Consider the following 21,696-nt stretch of genomic DNA (forward strand, 5'->3'; position numbering starts at 1 on the left):
TATTCTATGATATGATAAAAAACTGACAAATTGAGTTGTTTCTTTCCCAGAAATATCAGAATCCAATAATCCACTGATGGTTTAATTAGGACTCTAGAATACATCAACCTGTCCTCTTGTCTGGGAGAAATCAAAACACTGTGCCCCTCATGAGCTAGAACAGCAGATTATGGGAGGGCCTTGCTTGCGACCTAACATTTGCCAGTCAGACCAGTGTAAGAGGTCACTGACTTCAGGATAACATACACAGTGTGGCAAATGAGTACAGAATGTGGAATTACCACATTATTATGATAATACTGTTTCCATTTCATAGATTTATATCCACTGCAGTCATAAAAATGGACACAGACACCACTGTAGCCCAAAGTAAAGAACAGAGTGACTTTATTTGTTTTTTTAGCACACGACAAACATGTTAATGCATTACTAATGGAAGTAGTCATAAACTCAGTAAATGTGTATTTCAATATTTGTAATACAGAAACATGAAACATTTTTGTTAGAGTTTTATTCATCTTCATCTTTCTTCAGACTATCATATAGAAACATAATTTACAAAATGAAGCCAAGTCTTAATTTGTATTAAAATGTCTCAAAAATACAAATATCAGGAGAGTATAAAAGTCTCCATTTAAACTGAGGTGCAGTGAAATACATATTGTTACAGTTTTATGTAGATTTCGCTACAGCATTAAAGCATCTTAGCATTTCACATTTCATCGTAGGTCTCAGTAGGCAGATTAAAACAGTGAAATTCCACTGAGATGTATTTGCCCAGTCACAGTTTACTGAAGCATCTAGGCATGTCAGTACTCGATTGTCACAGTTTTAGTCTTCAAATACTCATTGAGAGCTTCTTGGCCTGTTACAGAGGAAGACAAAAATTTCATTATTACACAATTTTAGAAGGATGCATGGATGTTTTAGATAAACACTATATGGACAAAAGTATTGGGACACCTGCTCATTCATCGTTTCTTCCTAAATCACTGTACATTGATCACTTGTAATTATTATGTTACCTGAGTTGCACAGCATTAAGCTGTACATTTTGCATTTTGTACTTCACACTCAGCAATGCTCATCTCTACACCCAGTACTGTTTAATTCTTCTTTTCTATATAGCACATATTTAGTGTACATACAGTGGGGAAATCAGTCACCCCCAATCAATTGGGTCAGTCACCAATTGTGCAAGTTCTCCCATTTAAAAAGATGAGAGAGGCCTGTAATTGACATCATAGATAGACCTCAACTAAGAGAGACAAAATGAGAAAAAAAAATCACATTGTCTGATTTTTAAAGAATTTATTTGCAAATAATGGTGGATAATAAGTATTTGGTCAATAACAAAAGTTCATCTCAATACTTTGTTATATATCCTTTGTTGGTAATGACAGAGGTCAAACGTTTTCTGTAAGTCTTCACAAGGTTGGCACACACCGTTGCTGGTATGTTGGTGTTTTGGAGCTGTTGGTGGGCAACACAGACTTTCAACTCCCGCCAAAGGTTTTCTAGGGGTTGAGATCTGGAAACTGGCTAGGCCACTCCAGGACCTTGAAATGCTTCTTACGAAGCCACTCCTTTGTTGCCCTGGCAGTGTGCTTGGGATCATTGTCATGCTGAAAGACCCAGCCACGTTTCATCTTCAGTGACCTTGCTGATGGAAGGAGGTTTGCACTCAAAATCTCACAATACATTGCCCCATTCATTCTTTCATGTACACGGACCAGTCGTCCTAGTCCCTTTGCAGAGAAACAGCCCCAAAGCATGATGTTGCCACCCCCATGCTTCACAGTTGGTATGGTGTTCTTTGGATGCAACTCAGCATTCACTCTCCTCCAAACACAACGAGTTGTGTGTATACCAAACAGTTCTACTTTGATTTCATCTGACCATAAGACATTCTCCCAATATTCTTCCAGAACATCCAAATGCTCTCTAGCAAACTTCAGACGCGCCCGGATATGTACTGGCAGGGGAACACGTCTGGCACTGCAAGATCTGAGTCCCTGGTGGCGTAGTGTGTTACTGACGGTAGCCTTTGTAACGTTGGTCCCAGCTTTCTGCAGGTCATTCACTAGGTCCCCCCGTGTGGTTCTGGGATTTTTGCTCACCGTTCTTGTGATCATTTTGACCCCACGGGCTGAGATCTTGCGTGGAGCCCCTGATCGAGGGAGATTAGCAGCGGTCTTATAGGTCTCCCATTTTCTGATTATAGCTCCCACAGTAGATTTCTTCACACCATGCTGCTTGCCTATTGCAGATTCAGTCTTCCCAGCCTGGTGCAGGTCTACAATTTTGTTTCTGGTGTCCTTTGATAGCTCTTTGGTCTTCACCATAGTGGAGTTTGGAGTGTGACTGTTTGAGGTTGTGGGCAGGTGTCTTTTATACTGTTAACGAGTTCAAATAGGTGCCATTAATACAGGTAATGAGTGGAGGACAGAGAAGCCTCTTAAAGAAGAAGTTACAGGTCTGTGACAGCCAGAAATCTTGCTTGTTTGTAGGTGACCAAATACTTATTTTCCACCATTATTTGCACATAAATTCTTTAAAAATCAGACAATGTGATTTTCTGAATTTCTTTTTCTCATTTTGTCTCTCATAGTTGAGGTCTACCTATGATGTCAATTACAGGCCTCTCCCATCATTTTAAGTGGGAGAACTTGCACAATTGGTGACTGACTAAATACTTTTTTCCCCACTGTATTGCCATTCTGTTCCTACATATTTTCAGTTATTTTGCCATTCTGCACACAATTTTTTGTCACAGATACATAAGAAATTGTTATGTTGCTTGTAAATTATTGTAAAAGAATGTAGTTTATTAAAATTATGTATTCTTATATTAAGTATTTATTGAACACTAGTGCAATTATCGTACTGCATTTTGGGTAATAAAAGCAATATAATATGCAAGGTAGAGCATTATTATACCATAGTTAAAGGGTATTGTTAGGCGTGACAAATAGAAGTTTGCTACACAAAGACTCCTGGATCCTTCCTACAAATACTTTTCAGTCTTACCCAGATCCTTGCCGAAGCCAGACTGCTTGAAGCCGCCGAAGGGGGCTGCCACATCAGTTTTGTTGTAGGTGTTGACAAACACTGTGCCAGCCTGAAGCCTCTCACTCACATACAGAGCTTTGCTGATGTCCCGAGTGAACACTCCTGATGCTAGACCGTACTCTGTAGCATTAGCCCTCTGCAGCACTCCATCTACATCACTGAAAGAGAGAGAGCGAGAGAGAGAGAGAGAGAGCGAGAGACAGAGAGAGAAGGACATAGATAAATTCTGGCAGGTGAGAGAGCATGAGAGATACTGGTAGAGGTTGTCAGTGTCAAGGCTGCTGTTGACCCACACTCACCCAGTCTTAAATTTGGAGATGATCATGACAGGACCAAATGACTCCTCGATAGCAATGTACATGTGGTCCTGCACATCAGTGAACACAGTGGGCTCAAAGAAGAAACCTAGAGGAAGGGGGAAATATGCTTATATACTTGATTTCAGCAAAACACATTCTGTATACACTGTGCTCTTTATTTAGATGTCTTTATTTAAAGACATCTGAACAAAAAGCATTGAATTATTGGACTATGTGACTATATAAAACAAATTCACACAGAAATGAAGTTTATCCCTCCATTAAAATAGTAAACAGCCTCCAAGTGAAAGAAGCCTCACTTCATCCTAGTTCTCCTGTTTTGTTGGTGCTCATAATGTACCTTAATCCTGTTTTCTCTGACTTTCCTACAAAAATCTATATATTCAAATCATATAATTGTATGAAAACACACAAACACACGCAATCATTCACACTTCCCACCTGGGCGGTTGACTTGTTTCCCTCCACACACAAGTTTGGCACCCTCTTTGACCCCTTTTTCACAGTACTCCACCAGTTTGTCCAAATGAGCTTTGTGGTTCTGGGGGCCATGGTCTGTGGAGCGGTCCAGCGGGTCACCGATCTTCATTTTCTTCACCTCTTCAATCTGCAGAGAAAGAGCACTCTGCTGCATTCTGACCTCTAGCTGGATTCTAGTGCAATACAACAGTGGCCCCTAGTGTCACTGAGGAAGTTGCCACTAAGTACAGTATATTGCGTTGCTCTGCACATGCTGAGTATTCTATACTGTAACACACCCACTTCATATTATTTTCGGAGAAGCCTTCTAATGATGGGATTAGGTGATTCTGTTATGTTAGGGCAGGAAAACACAAAACAAATAGGAGTACTCAAAGACCAGGCCTGTGGACCACTTGTTTTAAAGCAAAAATGCTCTACAAAAGCTTGTACAGACAATATGGCTGGGTTAAAGGAACTATGCACTATGGACCTGTTTCACGTTTCGAACATCACAAAACTAAATGTGTGAATTATGCAGTTAATTATAAATTAAAAATGAAAGGAAATCTTACCACTCTCTGGACAAAGGTGTCATGCAGGGATTCTTCTACAAACAGCCTGCCTGCAGCAATGCAGTTCTCCCCCTTGTTGAAGAACACTGAACTCATCCCCTGCATGCAATAAGACACAGTGACATGGTATAGTCTGGCATATGTGTGTGTGTTTCAAGTTATTCTGAACACAGATATTATCAGTCATTAAATATAATGTATTAGAACCACATTAGAACCACACATAGCCTCGTTATCATCACCAGCTGTAGTAAGAAAAATGTCATTGGTGAAATGGGGCAGCCACGACCTTAAGGTTAGAGAAGCAGGCTTGGATCTGGAAGGCCGCTGGTTTAATCCCCAGCACCAGCATTTATGCCTGCCTTATGCTAGGTACCTAATCCCCCGTGTGTGTTCTCACTGCCCAATTCACTAGCGTGACTGATGTAAATAGGTTAAATGTGGAGGTTGAATTCTGCTGTAAAGTGGCAATAAAATATGCTTTCTTTTGCAATTGGTGTTTTTTTTCCTGACAAGGATGGTGTGTTAGTATTGGAGTTACTGAGACATGCTCTGACCATTCTCACTGCTTTGTCCAGGTCACAGTCGCTGAAAATAATGAGAGGAGACTTTCCACCCAGCTCCAGAGAGACCTTCTTCACATTACTGATGGCACAGCTGCAGGACAAACACACACAGCAATAAAAAATTGTCAATACATCTTAGGCTCAGGGCTGTCAGTCACTCTGTTTCTAGGAAGGGGCCAGAGTTCTTTCACCTCTTCATGATCTGTTTGCCGATCTCGGTAGAGCCAGTAAAGCCTAGTTTACGCACGTCAGGGTGGTCTGACAGCCGCTGGCCAACCAGAGAGCCTGGAACATGCAAGCACACACTACTATTTAAATTGGAAATTGGAATCATTGGTCATACAATCAAAAATAATATACTAGACCCCAAAATTGTAATGAGTGGTTTTATAAACTAGTTGTTAATAATGTACTGTTTTTTTCTGTATAACATTATTCTGTAAGTTATACAGAATGATGTAATTTTAGAATCATCCACAGCTCAGTTTATTATTCTCGATACATCTACAACATCTATTTTTTTACAGGTTTCTACTAAATATTTGAAACGTAAAGCTTAACAGGACAAACATTATATTATAATCACTGCATACATTTATTGGAAATCAAACTGTGTATGATTATGTTTTGAATGATTATGCGTGTGTTCTCAAGTGCACAGTTTCATATTAAATGATATCATATCCAATAAGCAACTTTAAAAAAATATTACAACTGACTGTCAATTGTATAGAGATGCCAAACCATCCTTTTGGAGACCTACTGATCAGTTCAGAACTTAATCTAGCATAGGTCTGGTTGATTACGGCTGTAGTTAAACTCCAGAGGGCAGCAGATTCAGGACAAATCCCAAACATTCTTTTTTAGAAGGTAATCTAATCTAGCAAATTTACATGATTAATGTCATAACAAATAGTAATAATAATAATAATAATTATAATAATAATAAAAGAATACACACAAATGATAAAAATATACAATTAAGTTGTAAATCCTACCAAGAAATCTATTCGCAATAAGAGGATACAGGCCACAATAGGACCTAAATAATTAGCCTATTTTTGTTGTTTTCAGAATGCAGAGTGATGACTGCTAGTGTGACAATACATCTGCATGCACTTTTCAAATGACCTTGTAGGCGAGTCAAAGAGTACATCCACCCTCATTTTTTTTTTTGTTGCCCAGCACAATTGACAAATGCATGTTACGGTGTCGATAAAGCAGTTGTGGAGGCAGAGACAGTGAGAAACAGGCAGGGTAGAAAGCAGCCAATCAAAGTCTTTACTGCTTCGTACGTCACAGCGATGGCAAGTGAGAGCATTTAACATTCGAAAGGTCTTCCTCACTATTTTATTATCAGCTGAGGCAGAGGTACAGATGCAACAGAACTGAATTTCAACTTCTTGGCAGCGCACTGGCCAGGACCGGAACAGCAAAACTGAAATTTATTGACATAATAGTTACTGTTGGACAAATCAAAATGCTACAAGACGTATTTACATGAAATATTTGTAGATAAGATAAAAACTGTAATTAAGAGTTAACTCATACTTCAGATTACCTAAGGGAAGTTCATACACTGACTCTAACACAGAAAGCATACCTGAGCCAGGCAGGATATTGATCACGCCTTTGGGGAATCCTGCCCTCGCAGCCAATTCAGCAAACTTTACAGCAGTCAGTGGGGTCACCTAGAGTTCAATATTCAACACACACACACACACACACACACACATTCAGCTCTAGCCAGTTTTGCCAGTGTGCCAGTAGGTGTGTGGGTGTTACTAGTGTTTTAAAGATGTCAGTAAACTTGACATTAAGAGATTAGATGAATTCAATGTTCTTGAGCTCCTGACCTGCGCTGGTTTCAGCACGACAGTGTTGCCAGCTGCCAGGCAGGCTGCAGTTTTCCATGCCAGCATCATTAGAGGATAGTTCCATGGAATCACAATGGCACACACACTTAACATAGACAAACAAAATATAATGTTCATTCAAATACAATTCAAAACAGCTGCAGAACTGCTAAAGACCTACTGTTTTCAATTACACAAACAATGTTTCATTTAGTTAACTTCTGAAAAAACCCAGTTCCCAAGAATCCTTTAGATGATTATAGGACCTCCTATAACAACATCCCTTACATATCACACTTTATGTCCAAATGTCTGTGGACACCCCTTCTAAAACATTGAACTATTTTAAACTTCACCCATTGCTGACACAGATGCACAAATGCGCACACACCACTTGTCTAGTCCCTATGTAGAAGTATTGTCAATAGATTGCCATGTATGATGCCAAGCGTAGGCTAGAGGGGTACAACACCACCCAGCATTGAGCTGTGAAGCAGTTGGAATTGTGTTTTCCGGCATGATGGATGGTGCTCCATACAATACGTTTGTGATAACTTGGGCAGTTGGGGATGAGGTGGGGTGGTGATCATTTAACATCCTGACTTCAGAAATGCTCTTGGCACTGAATGCAATTATATTACACAAAGCAATGCTCCAAAATCTAGTAGAAAGCCTTTTCTGGACAGTGGAGCCAGTTACTCTAGCAAAAGGGATACGCTCTTTTCAATGCCCTTGATTTCAGAAGAAACAATAAATGAGCAGGTGCCCCAATACTTTTGCCCATATAGTGTATTGAACTGCACCCTCTATAGTATTTGCTGAATATAAAGCATTGGAAGTAACAGCTTAATGTTAGGCCTTTAAGGAGGTAAAGCACATGTTTAGCCTTGCTAAAATCTCTATGGTCAAACATAGTGAGTAGAAGGTTTACCCGATTGGCTCTTTCTTAGTGAAGGTGAGGTTGCGATTGGGGCGAGCTTGGTTAATTGGGATGGTGCAACCCTGCAGAGGACAACAGAAGACAATCCACACACCTTTATACACAGATATTGCTTTGCATCATTTGAACACCACGTCAATGCAACACAGTCTTGAGACTGTAATTTAAATTGACTGTTTGCAGTTATTATTTACTTATTAGTAAGACCCTGGCATAAACTCTGACCTGGATCTTGTCACACCAGCCAGCAAAGTATCTGAATGTCTGAATGGACATGCCGACGTGGGTTTTGAGGGCAAGTGTGTAGACAGCTCCTGAGTCTATAGACTCAATAGTGGCCAGCTCTTCCTGGTGCTGCTCCATTAGATCTGCCAGTCTGGGGTAACACACACACATACACATAATGCATTACTGATATCACTCATTCGTATCTACATCCATTGCTATAGCTACTCCTATACAGAATTATTTGTTAATTTCCATATTAAGAGTGGAGTTTTCATTTTAACAGTGTTTTCCCTCACTTGTAGATGAGTCTGCCTCTATCTCTGGGGTTCATCTTGCCCCATTCTCCTTCCTCAAAAGCCTCCTTAGCTGCTGCAACAGCCTTCTCCACATCTGAGATCTGAGCCAGAGATACGTCACAGATTGGCTAAAAAAGAGAGGTGGAGCAAGAAAAAAACATGATTTTAAATATGAATCATGAGAAAGTAAAAGAAAATGAGAAAATGAGTGTGATAAGATTAATTTCCTCCTAAATGCTATTAATTCCAGCCCCCTGAACCGTGGTTTGAATACTAAAGTCAGCAGACTTCATCTACAGTGAAAGTAGAAAGCCCACAGTCTCCATGGTCACACTACAAAGTCGTTCCTCTAAATCCTCAGTTTTGAAAGTTTAATGCAAGGCTGTAGATCAACCCTCACATTCTCTCTGAGTGTACCTGTCCGGTGGTGGGGTTAATAGTCTTGTAGGTCTTTCCTCCCTCAGCATCCACAAACTCCCCATTTATAAAGAGCTGGTGGGGCATTTGGATGGTCATGTTGTTCACGTTCATCTCCACCTGAAACAGATGATTTTAAAGAAGAATCTTATGAGATTCTGGACAAATGTACTGCCTAAATTGATATACACTAAAAATGTCAAACAAAAAAGTACTCTTTAGGTCCTCATCGAGCCTTGATGACTGCTTCAAACCTCTACCATATTTTCATATTTTCTTAAAGTTCTCGAAATAAACGGTTTTCCACACATTCTTCACTACACCTCCTTTAGTGGTAGAGGGATACCCCTCTAGCCTATGCCCAGCATTAGGCACTGATCCAATAGGTTCATGTTGATCTTCAGGGAGTCCTATCCTACTGGCAGTACTTCTCTATAGGGACTAAACAATCTGTGTGTGTGTGCATTTACACCTCTGTGTCAGCAATGGGTGCAACTTCAAGTAGCTGAATGCATTCATTAGAGGAGGTGTCCACAAACATTTGGACATATAGTGTACATACATCTGAGCAGTTCTTGTAAGTGTATTTACTTAGTATGTGAAATAGTACAAGACCCTGCATAAGTCTGTCCCTACAGTTACAGCACTCACATAGTCAACAACAAGCTCTGCCTCAGCGTCCTCTCCTCTCAGCTTCCTCACACACATCTGGATGAACTCCTGAAAGGTTGTTGCCATGTAAACATCCTCGTTCTGCAACTGCAGCTGACTTGCCCTCAGTTTTACCTCCTCTACCAGCCTGCAAAGAGAGAGAGAGAGTAGGAGGAATGGAGAAAATGGAGAAATAGATTTGCATAAAGACAAAAAAGTACAACAAGGCTACTGTTTTCATATTGTCTGTAAATACTAATATACACATGCAGTAGCCAGTGTTCCAGGCCCAGCATGGCAATGACAGAGGTGTAGTCTCTCTATTACAGAGATTGCCACACAATGCTGCTTTAATTCAAAATATACTTGTGTGTCTGTTTACCTGACAACATCCATGGAGGCAGCTCCTGACTTAAAAAAGTCAGTGGAGTCATCTATCTTCTCCACATTAGTCAAAATACTCTTCCACACCACCTGAATGGATACATACACACACACACACACACACACAGAGTTATATCTCACAGACAAAGTGACCTATATTTAACCACTCTAATAGCAAAAGCACACAAATTGCTCTTCTTATCTCCTCCAGCACCTAACTGAAGGAGTGGACACCTGGCATCTGGAATGCTACAGGATGCCAAGAGTTATACACTGTATGTGCCAAGCATATCCAGGTCAGGGACATCACATTTTCTGGTATTCTGATAGCATAGCAGGAATGAAGAAAGAGCACAGGTTACTGATTTGCCGAAGGATGATGACATATATCATGGTCATGATGAAATGTGGTAAGTGCACTGGGAAAATAAGTAAATTATTATGGATTTCAGAGACTGAAGCTCAGCTGTAGCTGCATAATTTTGTACTGGTCATCCTCTAGTCCTTCATCAGTGGTCACAGGATTTTGCCCACAGGACGCTGTTGGCTGGATATTTCTTGTGGGTGGACTATTCTCAGTCCAGCAATGGCATTGAGGTGTTTAAAAACTCCAGCAGCACTGCTGTGTCTGATCCACTTGTACCAGCGCAACACACTCAACAACACACCACTGCCATATTACCATGTCACTGCAGTGCTGAGAACAACCCACCACCCAAATAATACCGGCTCTGTGGTGGTCTGGTGAGGTCCTGACTATTGATAAACAGGGTGAAAGGAGGCAGTTCAACTGTCTTTTCTGTAGATTGGAGCATCTTTCTCTTTCTTTTCTTTTCCTATCATGTTTTTTCTTTCCTTTGAGACAAAACGCTACATTATGTACCGGTTACCCCTTTTTGCAAAGGTGTGACAAAGTGTGAGCTATCAACCCTGGCTTACATGCAGGGTCTTGGCTTACATGCATGTGCACCTGGTTGGTGCTAATGATTCCCTGGTGTTAAATAATGCTTTGCTGCTGTCACCCTCTGCTGGCAGGCAGCTGGACAGGCGAACCCCTTACAACTGCTTTATTTTTGTGTTAACATCTACAGCACAATATAATTCACTAATCAATCACGGCAATGTTTGTACTGCATGACTGAACTGACTGAAGAAGGGGAAGGTAGGTAGAGTGTCTGACCCTCATCTGCTCGGCAAAACTCTTCTCCTCCTCTGTCAGCTCCACTGCAGTGCTAGAGCCGGCCTTAAAATACTGAGCAGCTGCAATCATCTTTCCATCCTCAAACTGCAGGTTCTTCACCAGCAACTACACACACACAGACAGAAAACACACATACATTAAACACTGGGTTAAAAATCTGTGATATGTTTAAATCCACACTACATTAGTTCTAGCTGTGTGCTGCATGCTTTTTCCCCACATTGGCTGCATCTGTGAGAGTTCCCCTACACTTTTAGACTCCTTTTCTGTTATGGAACCCCTACCACACTTTTCCCTCTGTTCCCTTTCTCTATTCCTGCTCTCTCTGTCTCTCTATCTGTCTATCAGAGTGTGATTATGTAATTAAAAGACAAAAGGCGTTTTCAGTCCGAAGAGAAGAGAAGCCAGGCAGAGCCAGTTCACGTACCGACCCCTCCACTCAGCCAAGCTGGACCAAAAGGCATGAATGGGGTTTTATTATGGACTGATGAGCTGAGACAATACAGTGATTTCTACTTTGGGGGAATTGAGGACACAACACTTCACTTTCCAACAGAACTGTATGTTAAGGATGATATTGGCTGATGTGTGAAAACATAATTTGTGGGTTAAAGGTAAAAAAGAGAGGTAGGTAGGTGGTTTGTATTGTATTTTACAATGATTCTATATAAATAAATAAATAATTGTTATATAATGTGTATAATGTATTTAAAAAGTTTAAAGTAAGTTCCAAAAAAAAGATATTTGCATAACCCTATATAACCCTTTGCATACGTTTCTTCTAATAAAGGTAAAGAAGAAATTACTACTAATTTTAATTTCAATGGAGAATCACCATTTAGTATCACCATTTAGTAAGCTTTAGTAAGTACAAGACTAGGCTCAATCCCTGTCTGCAAAACTGGCCCTTAAGGTCTATATGTCGACCCACACTTTATTTAACGCCTTTTAACCAATGCTTGTAGAAAACACAGACTCTGTGGTTCCATTCCCTTCCTTTCATAGAAATTATCCCAAAAATGTACAATTTGCAACAACAGTAGAGCCCACAGGCAAACTGCTGGCTACTGCAAACAGCCTGTGCGCCTACTTTGTTTTCTACAAATTACAATTACAATTTAACAGCAACAACAACAAAAAACAATAGTTATATAGTTGTTACCAAATAATAAGTCATAACAGTTAGAACATTAATGCATAGTGGTTACAGTATAATACGTCTACTCTATTATTATGAATAATAACTAAACAGTAATTTCAGAAATGAGAGATTTCATTTCTCTAGCATGAGTCTGTATACCCTTACCGTCTTGCCATCATTGCCAAAAAGAACCAGGCCATTTTTGGTAACCAGGCCTGGCTGGCTTGCCCCAAGAATCTCCAAAGGCTGCCCTTTAGCTGTAGAGTTGTTATCCACCAATGTTGAACCATAGAATGTCACATTCTACCAGGGAGAAAAGAGACAACCTTGTTAAATAGTTTATATATATATATATATGTTTTTTATACGTTTATTAAAAGCTTTTAGACTCTTCACAGATGAGAAGTATTTCACATTGTGGGTCACGCATGAGTAAGTATGTGGTGTTTATGTGTGACAAAGGGGGTAAATATTACCACTGAACTGTGAATAATGCAATTTACCATGCTGTATTTTTTTTAGCAAACACGTAACCAGCAATACGACATATGCTTTACTACTCAATTGTGGGTTCATAAAAAAATGAATGTGACATAACAAACCTTTCCGTCAACCTCTGCCCAGGCTCCAGGAACCTTATCATTTCCTCTGATCCAGTTATGGATGGCCTCAGCAGGCTGATTCCAGTCAATCTACACATACACAAGAATGCACACACACATACAGTACATCTTTGTTCAAAAACGTTTAACACATGACCACTACACTAAGTTTGAACTGACACTGCATCATGACGCTGCACGTCATCACTGCTGGAACAAAATGTTGTATCTCCCAAACTGTAAATCAGGAATCAGAAGGAAAAAACATTGTTTGTTCCTTTTTTGCCCAATTGTGTACTTCCAGGTGACCCACCTGTTTGTGACTCCCCCTAGTACTAGCAAATGCTCTCAACACGGGTCAAAGCTTTATAGGAGAGTGGGAAAGAGAATTAAGTCTATGGGTGCACAATGTTGGAAAAAAATAGATTGCAATAATTAATATGCAATTATTATGCAAGTATGCAATATATACCGTGATAAAAAAAATAGAATTTTCTCCAGATTTGACCAGATGTTATCCAACAGGTCATGATATTGAAAATGCAAACCGAGAATGGAGTAAAATACAGATTTTCACATTTTCCTCGAGCACTTCTGATACAGTAAATAATTCCTAGTGAATTCTATGTTGGAGAGCTCTCCAGCCCTAGTGCAGAAAAGCAGTCCCAAACCGTGACATTTCCACCTCCATGCTTCACAGTTGATATGGGTTCTAGTGCTCAAATGCTGTGTCTGGTTTACAAAGACTTCATGTGTGGACTTTGACTTCATGTGTGGTAAGAGCTGCCTGTAGGTCCCGTGATGACATCTTAGGATTGTTGGAGACTTCCTGATGCATTTTGTATTCTGAGATATTTTTAAATACCATTTCCAGATTCATGTGCATCTGCAACCGTCTTTCTGGAAGCCTTAAGAGAGCTATTTGAATCTCACTATGGTAAACACTTTTCCAATCAAGAGCAAACCAATCAAATCATGATGTTCTTACAATTTTTAGGTAATGTGGTGAGTCTAATTTAAGGCATTTGAAGTAGTAATAAATGTGGGGGTGTCCTAACTATTTCCTCACAAGAAATAAGATGAAAAAAATAGAATTAAATGTCCATATGTTTTCATGAGGGCATCCTAACTTCTACACAAAATATTTTGGCATTGCACAAGACATTGCACCTTCTGCAAGATGACTATTGCACATGTGCATGATAATGATGCTGAAACAATATATAGTACAGCCCTAATTCAATCTTGTCTACAGTTTGTCCAGAGGCATTTGGGAGACTCCAAGGTCAACTGGAAGAAGCTTCTTTTAGTCTCCAAAATCAACCACAAACACACCGTCCTCACCACTCAGTTTGTGAGGATGGCCTGTTCTAGGCAGATATACTCATATCATATTCTGTCCATGTCTTAATGATGGATTTAAGTGAACACCAGGTGCCCATCCCCTGACCTATACTCTTTAATAATCGTTTTTTAATCTGAATGGCGAGGAGTTGAAAACATCTAAGGGTTAAATCTTTTTATAGGCACTGCAAGTAATCTGACTGGCAGAAAACATTTTCAAGTTCTTGAGTCATGTAGCAGCGACAACACAGAATACTGTGATTGCCTGATAAAGACAGGGCTCCTAATGTCACAAACCAAAACAATCAATAAAAGTAATGCAGTTCACCGACCTTTGAGTTGTCTTTTTTCTGAATGCATTCGTAGGTGGCTCCCTCCTCTGGTTGCTTAATTTTGGGAGCTTTCCCTTCTGAAATTAGCCTGACTGCCTCCACCTTGAAAACAGAAACACACATGAGAAGTTACAAGTATTACTGCATTATGTACTGCACAAGCTACTTTCACATACACTATAATGTATGTATGTGCAATGCAAACTGCAGTGTAAGCTAGCTAAGCAGACACCCTCAGAGTTCTAACCAGATCAATAGGCTTAGACCTCAGAGGGACAGTTCTTACCATTCCTTTAACTCCTTCTGGAAACAGGAAGCGCTTATAGATGGTGTTCACTGTGTCATCGGGCTCCACATCACACTCTTTCTGCAACAGGATTGGTCCAGTGTCCAGTCCATCATCTGCCCAAAACACTGTGAATCCACCTTTTTTGTCGCCATGGATTAGAGTCCTATAAACAACACAACACTGTCATTTTAGATCTCATATTAGATCTCAAAAACATTCAAAGACATGACATATGAAATGAAATCACATGCACACACACACTGACCAGTTGATAGCAGAGGCCCCTCTGTGGCGGGGCAGTAACGAAGGGTGATAGATGATGGAGCCGTGCCGTGGGTGGTCTATTACCTCCATAGGGATGAACTGGGAGCAGAAGGGCAGAACATTGAGCTCGGCGCCCACTGCCTTATACTTGTCCACCACCTCATCGATAGCCTTTCCCTTCAGTCGCCAGCGTGGGAACTTAAACACTGGCACACCATCTTTCTCTGCTTCAGCACCTGGTAAATCAACATTCAGTCAAACTAACATTAGCATTTAGGGGTGAAAAGTTCAACTAACCCTAGTCAGCTCCAATGAATGTTTTAACTCGTATATGGGCATGCATTTCAGTTTCTCACTCTCATAACTATATAACTTATATTATATTAGTTCCAATATATCATACATATATTGCATTTTCAGACATTTATACATCTTACTGAAGCTTACTGACTGCTGTGCGGAGAAGAGTACTGATATGTACAACATTTACCTACTATCTGATACTATATTACTATTGTCTAAACATAAATAACTATTGTCTACTAAAATATACAATCTACCACTATATAACTATTTACAACTATATAACAACTGTCTACTACTATATAACAACTATATAACAACTTCCTACTATTACATACCTACTATATACTCATATATAACAACAACTACTACAGAGCTTTTTACTACTGTACTACACAACTATTTTCATAGTAGTTACTAAATAACATCAAGTAGTTACTGAACAATAAGAGTAACAATTCACCTATAGTCTATAGATTAATATATCATTAATCAAGCCCAACACTTCACCCGAAATAGTTGAGATTTTAGCACGTTCTTTTTAATATGCTAAAACATTTTAATATGTGTGAATTTATAATGGGATTCAGTTACTGTTTCTTCAGAGTACTGATTAAAGGCAATTCACATGTGCACTGTGTTGTGTTTTTTGCACAAATAGTAGCTTATGACACAAAAAAATGAGAAATGATTCATATTATCAATATAACCTTTGCTAGAAGCACCTTTTACATTTATACCAAAAGATATTTATTAATATCTATTTTGTTCCATTTGATCAAATAAAATGCAACATGAGCACCAATAAGGCACACAGAAGTGGTTCAGAAATAGCAGAATGATGCAAAAAGGCCTCAGCAATGAGGAAAAAAGTACTACGAATAAATTAAACACTGTGCTTCAAACATCTCCTCTCTGACGCCTTCTTATCTAACTGAGACTACATGGTCAATAACAAGACCTCAGCAAGACTTGTTCACCTTCCGCTGATCTGTAGGCAATCGATAGGCCAAGACTCTGCAAACAACACAGTAAAGTAAAGAACTGGCTTCTACCTGCTATCCTGAGGCACTGTATCCAAGTCCAGCTGCCATGGCTAATCTCTTGCACAAGGCATGATGATGCCTCAGTGTTGAGAAGAGCAATGAAGAAATGAAAGAATTACCTAGTGGATCAGCTTTGCCATCTTTGTCGGGTATGGTGAACACACCAACAATGATGTTGCCTTCTTTCTTGAGCTCTTGATACACCTCCTGTCCAAAAAGGCTCTGTCCGATCACTGCGATCCTCATCCTGGACAGTCACAGATCACTGAGGAGAGACATGTGGACTCACATTGAATGGGATGCTGCTGTGTGAGAGATTTTTGATCATGACCATTAGAAACTCAACTGTAGTGTACAGGTATACAGACGTATAGCAGTAATGCACCTTCTCAAACAAGCGGACTGTGGACAGAGGGATCTATAAAACAGCTCAGAAACACATTCTACAAGGCTACAATGTTATGCTGGTGACAGCACTTGACAGTACGACTTTCCGATTGGTCACAACCTAAACTTGTGAGGTTTAGCTTCTTATTTTAGACCTAAATGGTCCTAAAACAGAAGAACAGCTCCTAACAAACTTCAGTTCCTTTGCTAACGAATGTGCTAAGAGGTTCCACTGCAGTTCTGCCAAGTTTTTTCCAGTCATATGTTACAGAAACAATACTTTCACTTCAGCATGGGTTTAAACTCCTCTATGCACATCTAGAATAGGCAAGTGCCCCCTGTTACTCATGTGTTGCCCAGAATAGCTGCATCTTCTCCAGGACTGCAACACAAGTCTAAAATATGCTATGAGACATGTTGACTGGCATTCATTATTTACACACGTTACGTAGCTGTAAAAAAAATATTTTCCCACAAGATCCACAAGAGTGCACCGAGTTCACGAACAGGCCGGGGGCTCGTCTTTAAATGACTTCTGTCCAATCAGAAGAGGGGGTCTGCTCAGGCGCACTGGAGTGGGTGCGGAAACATTAGCACTGTATTAACTTAACTGACACTTCAAGCTGCAGCATGAAAGCGACCAAACACTGAACACTTTCCACCCTACTCTCTTTGCATTTCTGCAAATCTGCAAATCTGCTGCTCACTCACGCTTACTGTAGGCTACTCATTCACTTCTCTGCTAGTTAAGATTGCCTCTTTGTCTCAGTCGGGGAACTGTCAGTCCCTGTATGCAAACGCGACGTCCTTCGCTTATTTTCGTCCATGCAATGCAATGCAAAGCAAAAGCCCCCCAAGATCATTTAACTTAGAATCCAAGTTGCAGAAAAAAGTGACAGGTGAATTTTCCATATACGAGTGCACCAGCGCGGCTGTGTGCAGAAGCAGAGCTCCACATACCCTTGCACGTCCCCCAGACCCTCCTGCTGTGTGAAAGAGGAGTCAAGTTGCAGAAGGGCGCGATTTATCCGGGCTGAGACTGAAACTGGCCACACCGCCATTGGCCTTGAGAGGAATTACACAAGCGAGAGCGAGCTGAAGGAGGGGGCGGGGCCACGTCTGCATGTCTCCTAGCAACACACATACGTTCAAAGCGCAGCTCACTTTGTAAGACTGGCTTTACTTCCTGTTCTTGGTTTGAAGCAGTTTTTAAGAAGTTCATCCCATTGTCATGAACTTTGATGAGCCATGATCAGCCTTTTCTTTACTGATTACTGTCATGAATCTAAGAGAAAAAGGCTCAGACAGAACTCAATCCTGTATGTAGACATTTAGTTTATATGAACAAATCACATTAGGATTTTCACAATCTTACCTCAAACCCTGGATTTGCTGCAATTTGGTTTAATACTCAAAAAATACATTTTCAATTTTCTACTATTAAAACCTGTCATATTTATGCTATTCTCAAGAGGATGCCAACACTGTGCCCTTACAAGCAAACACCTTTAAAATGAATGACCTTAAACAAATGTAACTGATGAACCACGTTTGTTGCCCAATGTTGTTCACAGCTCACTCTGTAAGACTGGCTTTACTGAACACTGGGAAACTTCAGCACAGCTAGTTGTTGATGAGCCATGATCAGCATTATTGTAATAACATCCATGAAATACTTCTTATTTTCTATGAGCAGATACAATAGAATAGAAACAGCTCCATCTTTCTGTCTCTTCCAGTCTTTTCTTTACTGATTACCCACATGAAACTAAGAGAAAAAGCCTCATACAGAGCACTGACTAGTTCACTGACTGTGTTTTACACTTCCCCTTTTCCTCAAACCTGAATTGGCTGCAATTTGGTTTTTAATAATCAAAAAAATTATTTTCACTTTTATAATATTAAAACAAACCAAAAAAGAGAGACAAAAACTGCTTGGAAAACTCTTGTAATCACATAAAGAAAAGCACCAGTATCTATCCACCCATTCCTGAGGTAGACCAGTTGTTGGTTAAGTGAGTATCTGTGATACTGCAAGCCTGCCCTACCATCACAGCTAAGACACAGCTGTTTTTCCTGTGTTGGTTTATTCCTGGTTGGTTTGAGTGAAAGTGGGGTGCTTTTAGCCTCAGCGTACTTCAGCAGTGCCCCTCACCTGCAACTCAAGAGTGGTGTTTAATGCTCAGATGTGCTGATTTCTCTTACAGTAAAAGAAGGCTTATTGTCACTTGAGTATTGATCAACTCAAATAAATTATTTGTGGAGAAACTATGCTGGTACCTTCTCATTGCATTGTCAGCATTGTCTCATAATCTCATAAACTCATAATCAAAAGAAAATTAGACATTGAAATCTTGTGATGATAAAATAAATATTTATATTCTATTCTATTTATATTTATTTAAATGCAACACACACACCCACACACAGACACACACACACACACGGACACTGCAACATCTCAGTAACACTTGTTCTGATACCTTCAACACCTGGCTGCAGTATGAAAAGTCATTCTATGACTGAAGGAGCTGGAGACCGAAGGGTTGGGTGTCTTCTGCTAGAAGGCCGGACCACCACCATTCAACCCCCCAGTGAACTGAGATAAAAATACAAAATAAGACTGAGAAGAAGAGAGGAGATGGATGGTAAAGGTAGAAATGGAAATGTACATGATGTTAAATAGGAACAAGGAGAGCGCTTAAGGAATAGTCCTCACAATTATAAGTAATTTTTAAATGCATTTATTGACATTCTGCTTTTATACAGGAGCATATAAGTATTATATTATATTTCCATTTACTTCACAGCAGCAGCTAAGTAACATTTGCTCATATTTTCTCTCACTTCTTCTAAACTCGTAATAATCCATATGAGTTCAATATTTTAAATGAAACAATCGGTATTTCAGTTGAACTGGGTCTATACATCAATGTGCAGTGAAACATGTTCTTTTGTAGATCTGATTTGTGGTCAAAACAACAGCCTGCTTAAAGTTACCATGCAAGTTAAATCTGAGCATTAAGGTGCTGAGTCATTCAGTAACTGACCTTCGGTTACCTCAGCAGTGGTGGTGCAATGCCAAGTCAAATGACTATAGACATGGTGGGGTTTGCTCTGGCGATAAAAGGAGAGTAGGCCCAGAACAAACCCTCGTTTTGCAGATTTTTCCTGAAAAAAGATGAAGTGGAGTTACTCAATCAGACTCTGTGTGCCATGACCATGGGGTAACAAAGTTTGATGTGACTGACCTTGATTCCACCATAAAATGGCTTTAGTATCGTATAATACAGTAAATGTTTAGAACAGATATAGAGATATATAGATAGATATAGACAGGGCTGACTGGCCAAAGGTCACGAGTCTACTTGGTTTCCAGTCATATGACAATAAAGGAAGAAAATAGTGGCGAAAGCACCAATGCAAACATATACAAAGTATATACACACATACAAATACACATAAGCACATACACATAGATGGGGGTGGGGTAGGGTAGGAAAATAGAGTAGAACCGTGCAGACATGCAACTGATTCATTTTATGCCTATTAAGCATGAAGGGGCCTTAGAAATCATTTGCACACGCTGTTGCATGAGTTAACTATTGCATGAGTTTGGCAATACAGCAAATATTGGCAAAAAGATATGTACAATTGAATAGACTTTACATAGACCTTTTCAGTCTATGTAATGCCATTGCCACCCTTGCTGTTCTTGGTTTGAAGCAGTTTTTAAGAAGTTCATCCCATTGTCATGAACTTTGATGAGCCATCATCAGCCTTTTCTATCTTCCAGCCTTTTCTTTACTGATTACTCTCATGGACCTAAGAGGAAAAGGCTCAGACAGAACTCAATCCTGTATGTAGACATTTAGTTTATATGAACAAATCAGATTAGGAAAACCATATTTACACAATTTTTACCCCTTACCTCAAACCCTGGATTCACTTTGAAGTAAATGACCTTAAACAAATGTAACTGATGAGCCAAGTTTGTTGCCCAACGTTGTTCTGTAGTTTTAGAATGCAACTATCAGGCTAATATAATAAAAGTATATTTCACTAAAAACCAAACCAAAAAAAAAATGTCCCAGTGGAACATTTATTACAATTATTACATGTAAATCAAACACAATGAAATGAATACTGTTCACTGATGTTCAAAATGTAATCACACATTTTCTGCATCATAGTAAGTGTAGTAAGTGGACACCGAATCAATGAATTAAAAGACAATTCAGGTGTATTGTTTACTATGTGAATCTAAATCTTAGAAACAGATGTTTTGACTTAAAATACTGAATCTGAAAATACACTACATGTCCAAATGCACTGCCAATAGAATAGGACCCTCTAGAGCAAATAAACATGAAGCTATTGGCACCATGCCTAATGTCAGGCATGGGTTACAGGGGTATAAAGTCCCCCAGCATTGAGCTGTGGAGCAGTGGAACTGTGTTCTCTGGAATGAGGGTGCTCCACTGGACATGAGGTGGTGTGGTGATCATCCAACATCCTGACCTCAATAGCGCTCTTGTCGCTGAATGCAATCAAATTTTCACAGCAATGCTCCAGAATCTAGTCGAAAGCCTTCCCTGGACAGTAGATACAGTCACTCCAACAAAATTAGGATACTTTTCCATGTAGTGTATGTTGAGAGTCTTTATGTTGTTCATACAGCAATGTATTTTCTTTCCATATTTCAGTGAAAAATGTTTGAGTGCATTTGCATTGACCTTGACAGACCAGTCTAAACATGCCTAAAGGACTCTGCACTCTACCCTGCTCCTCTCAATGACGAGAGAAAGATTAATCATAAACCACCGCATATTGCAAAAGCTCACGCCAGTAATAATAGGATAACGGTCTTTGAAGGCACACAGCATCCTTACTTGTCATCTCACTCTGAGGTTTTTAAATTTTAGCACAACACACCAGTGATGGGTGTTTTACAAAGGTTTGAAAAGACACAAGAGTCTTTACATTTGCTCAAAAAGGTGAATATATGAATAATTAAGTACAA

At 39.7% G+C, this 21,696-nt stretch overlaps 1 protein-coding gene across 4 annotated transcripts; it reads right to left on the reverse strand.

Annotated features, from left to right (window-relative positions):
* Positions 1–370: 370 nt before the first annotated feature.
* aldh1l1 (aldehyde dehydrogenase 1 family, member L1) lies at positions 371–19,170 on the reverse strand. 4 transcript variants are annotated; one of them, XM_072683126.1, is made up of 23 exons: positions 19,157–19,170; positions 16,406–16,551; positions 14,939–15,173; positions 14,671–14,836; positions 14,385–14,486; positions 12,709–12,798; positions 12,272–12,409; positions 10,945–11,070; positions 9,763–9,854; positions 9,381–9,528; positions 8,730–8,849; positions 8,313–8,440; positions 8,014–8,164; positions 7,780–7,850; positions 6,849–6,954; positions 6,596–6,683; positions 5,184–5,277; positions 4,984–5,083; positions 4,427–4,525; positions 3,834–3,999; positions 3,372–3,477; positions 3,031–3,230; positions 371–865 (listed from the first exon to the last, which is right to left on the reverse strand). In XM_072683126.1, the coding sequence occupies exons 2-23, from the start codon at positions 16,530–16,532 to the stop codon at positions 810–812; spliced, it is 2,709 nt and encodes a 902-aa protein (XP_072539227.1). In that variant the 5' UTR covers positions 16,533–16,551; positions 19,157–19,170; the 3' UTR covers positions 371–809. The 4 variants fall into 4 exon arrangements, with proteins under 4 accessions (XP_072539227.1, XP_072539225.1, XP_072539226.1 ...); XM_072683124.1 differs by lacking the exon at positions 19,157–19,170 and adding an exon at positions 17,634–17,737; XM_072683125.1 differs by lacking the exon at positions 19,157–19,170 and adding an exon at positions 17,385–17,431.
* Between the last annotated feature and the right edge of the window lie 2,526 nt (positions 19,171–21,696).

This window comes from Salminus brasiliensis, chromosome 7, assembly GCF_030463535.1.
Source record: "Salminus brasiliensis chromosome 7, fSalBra1.hap2, whole genome shotgun sequence".
NCBI lineage: Eukaryota > Metazoa > Chordata > Actinopteri > Characiformes > Bryconidae > Salminus > Salminus brasiliensis.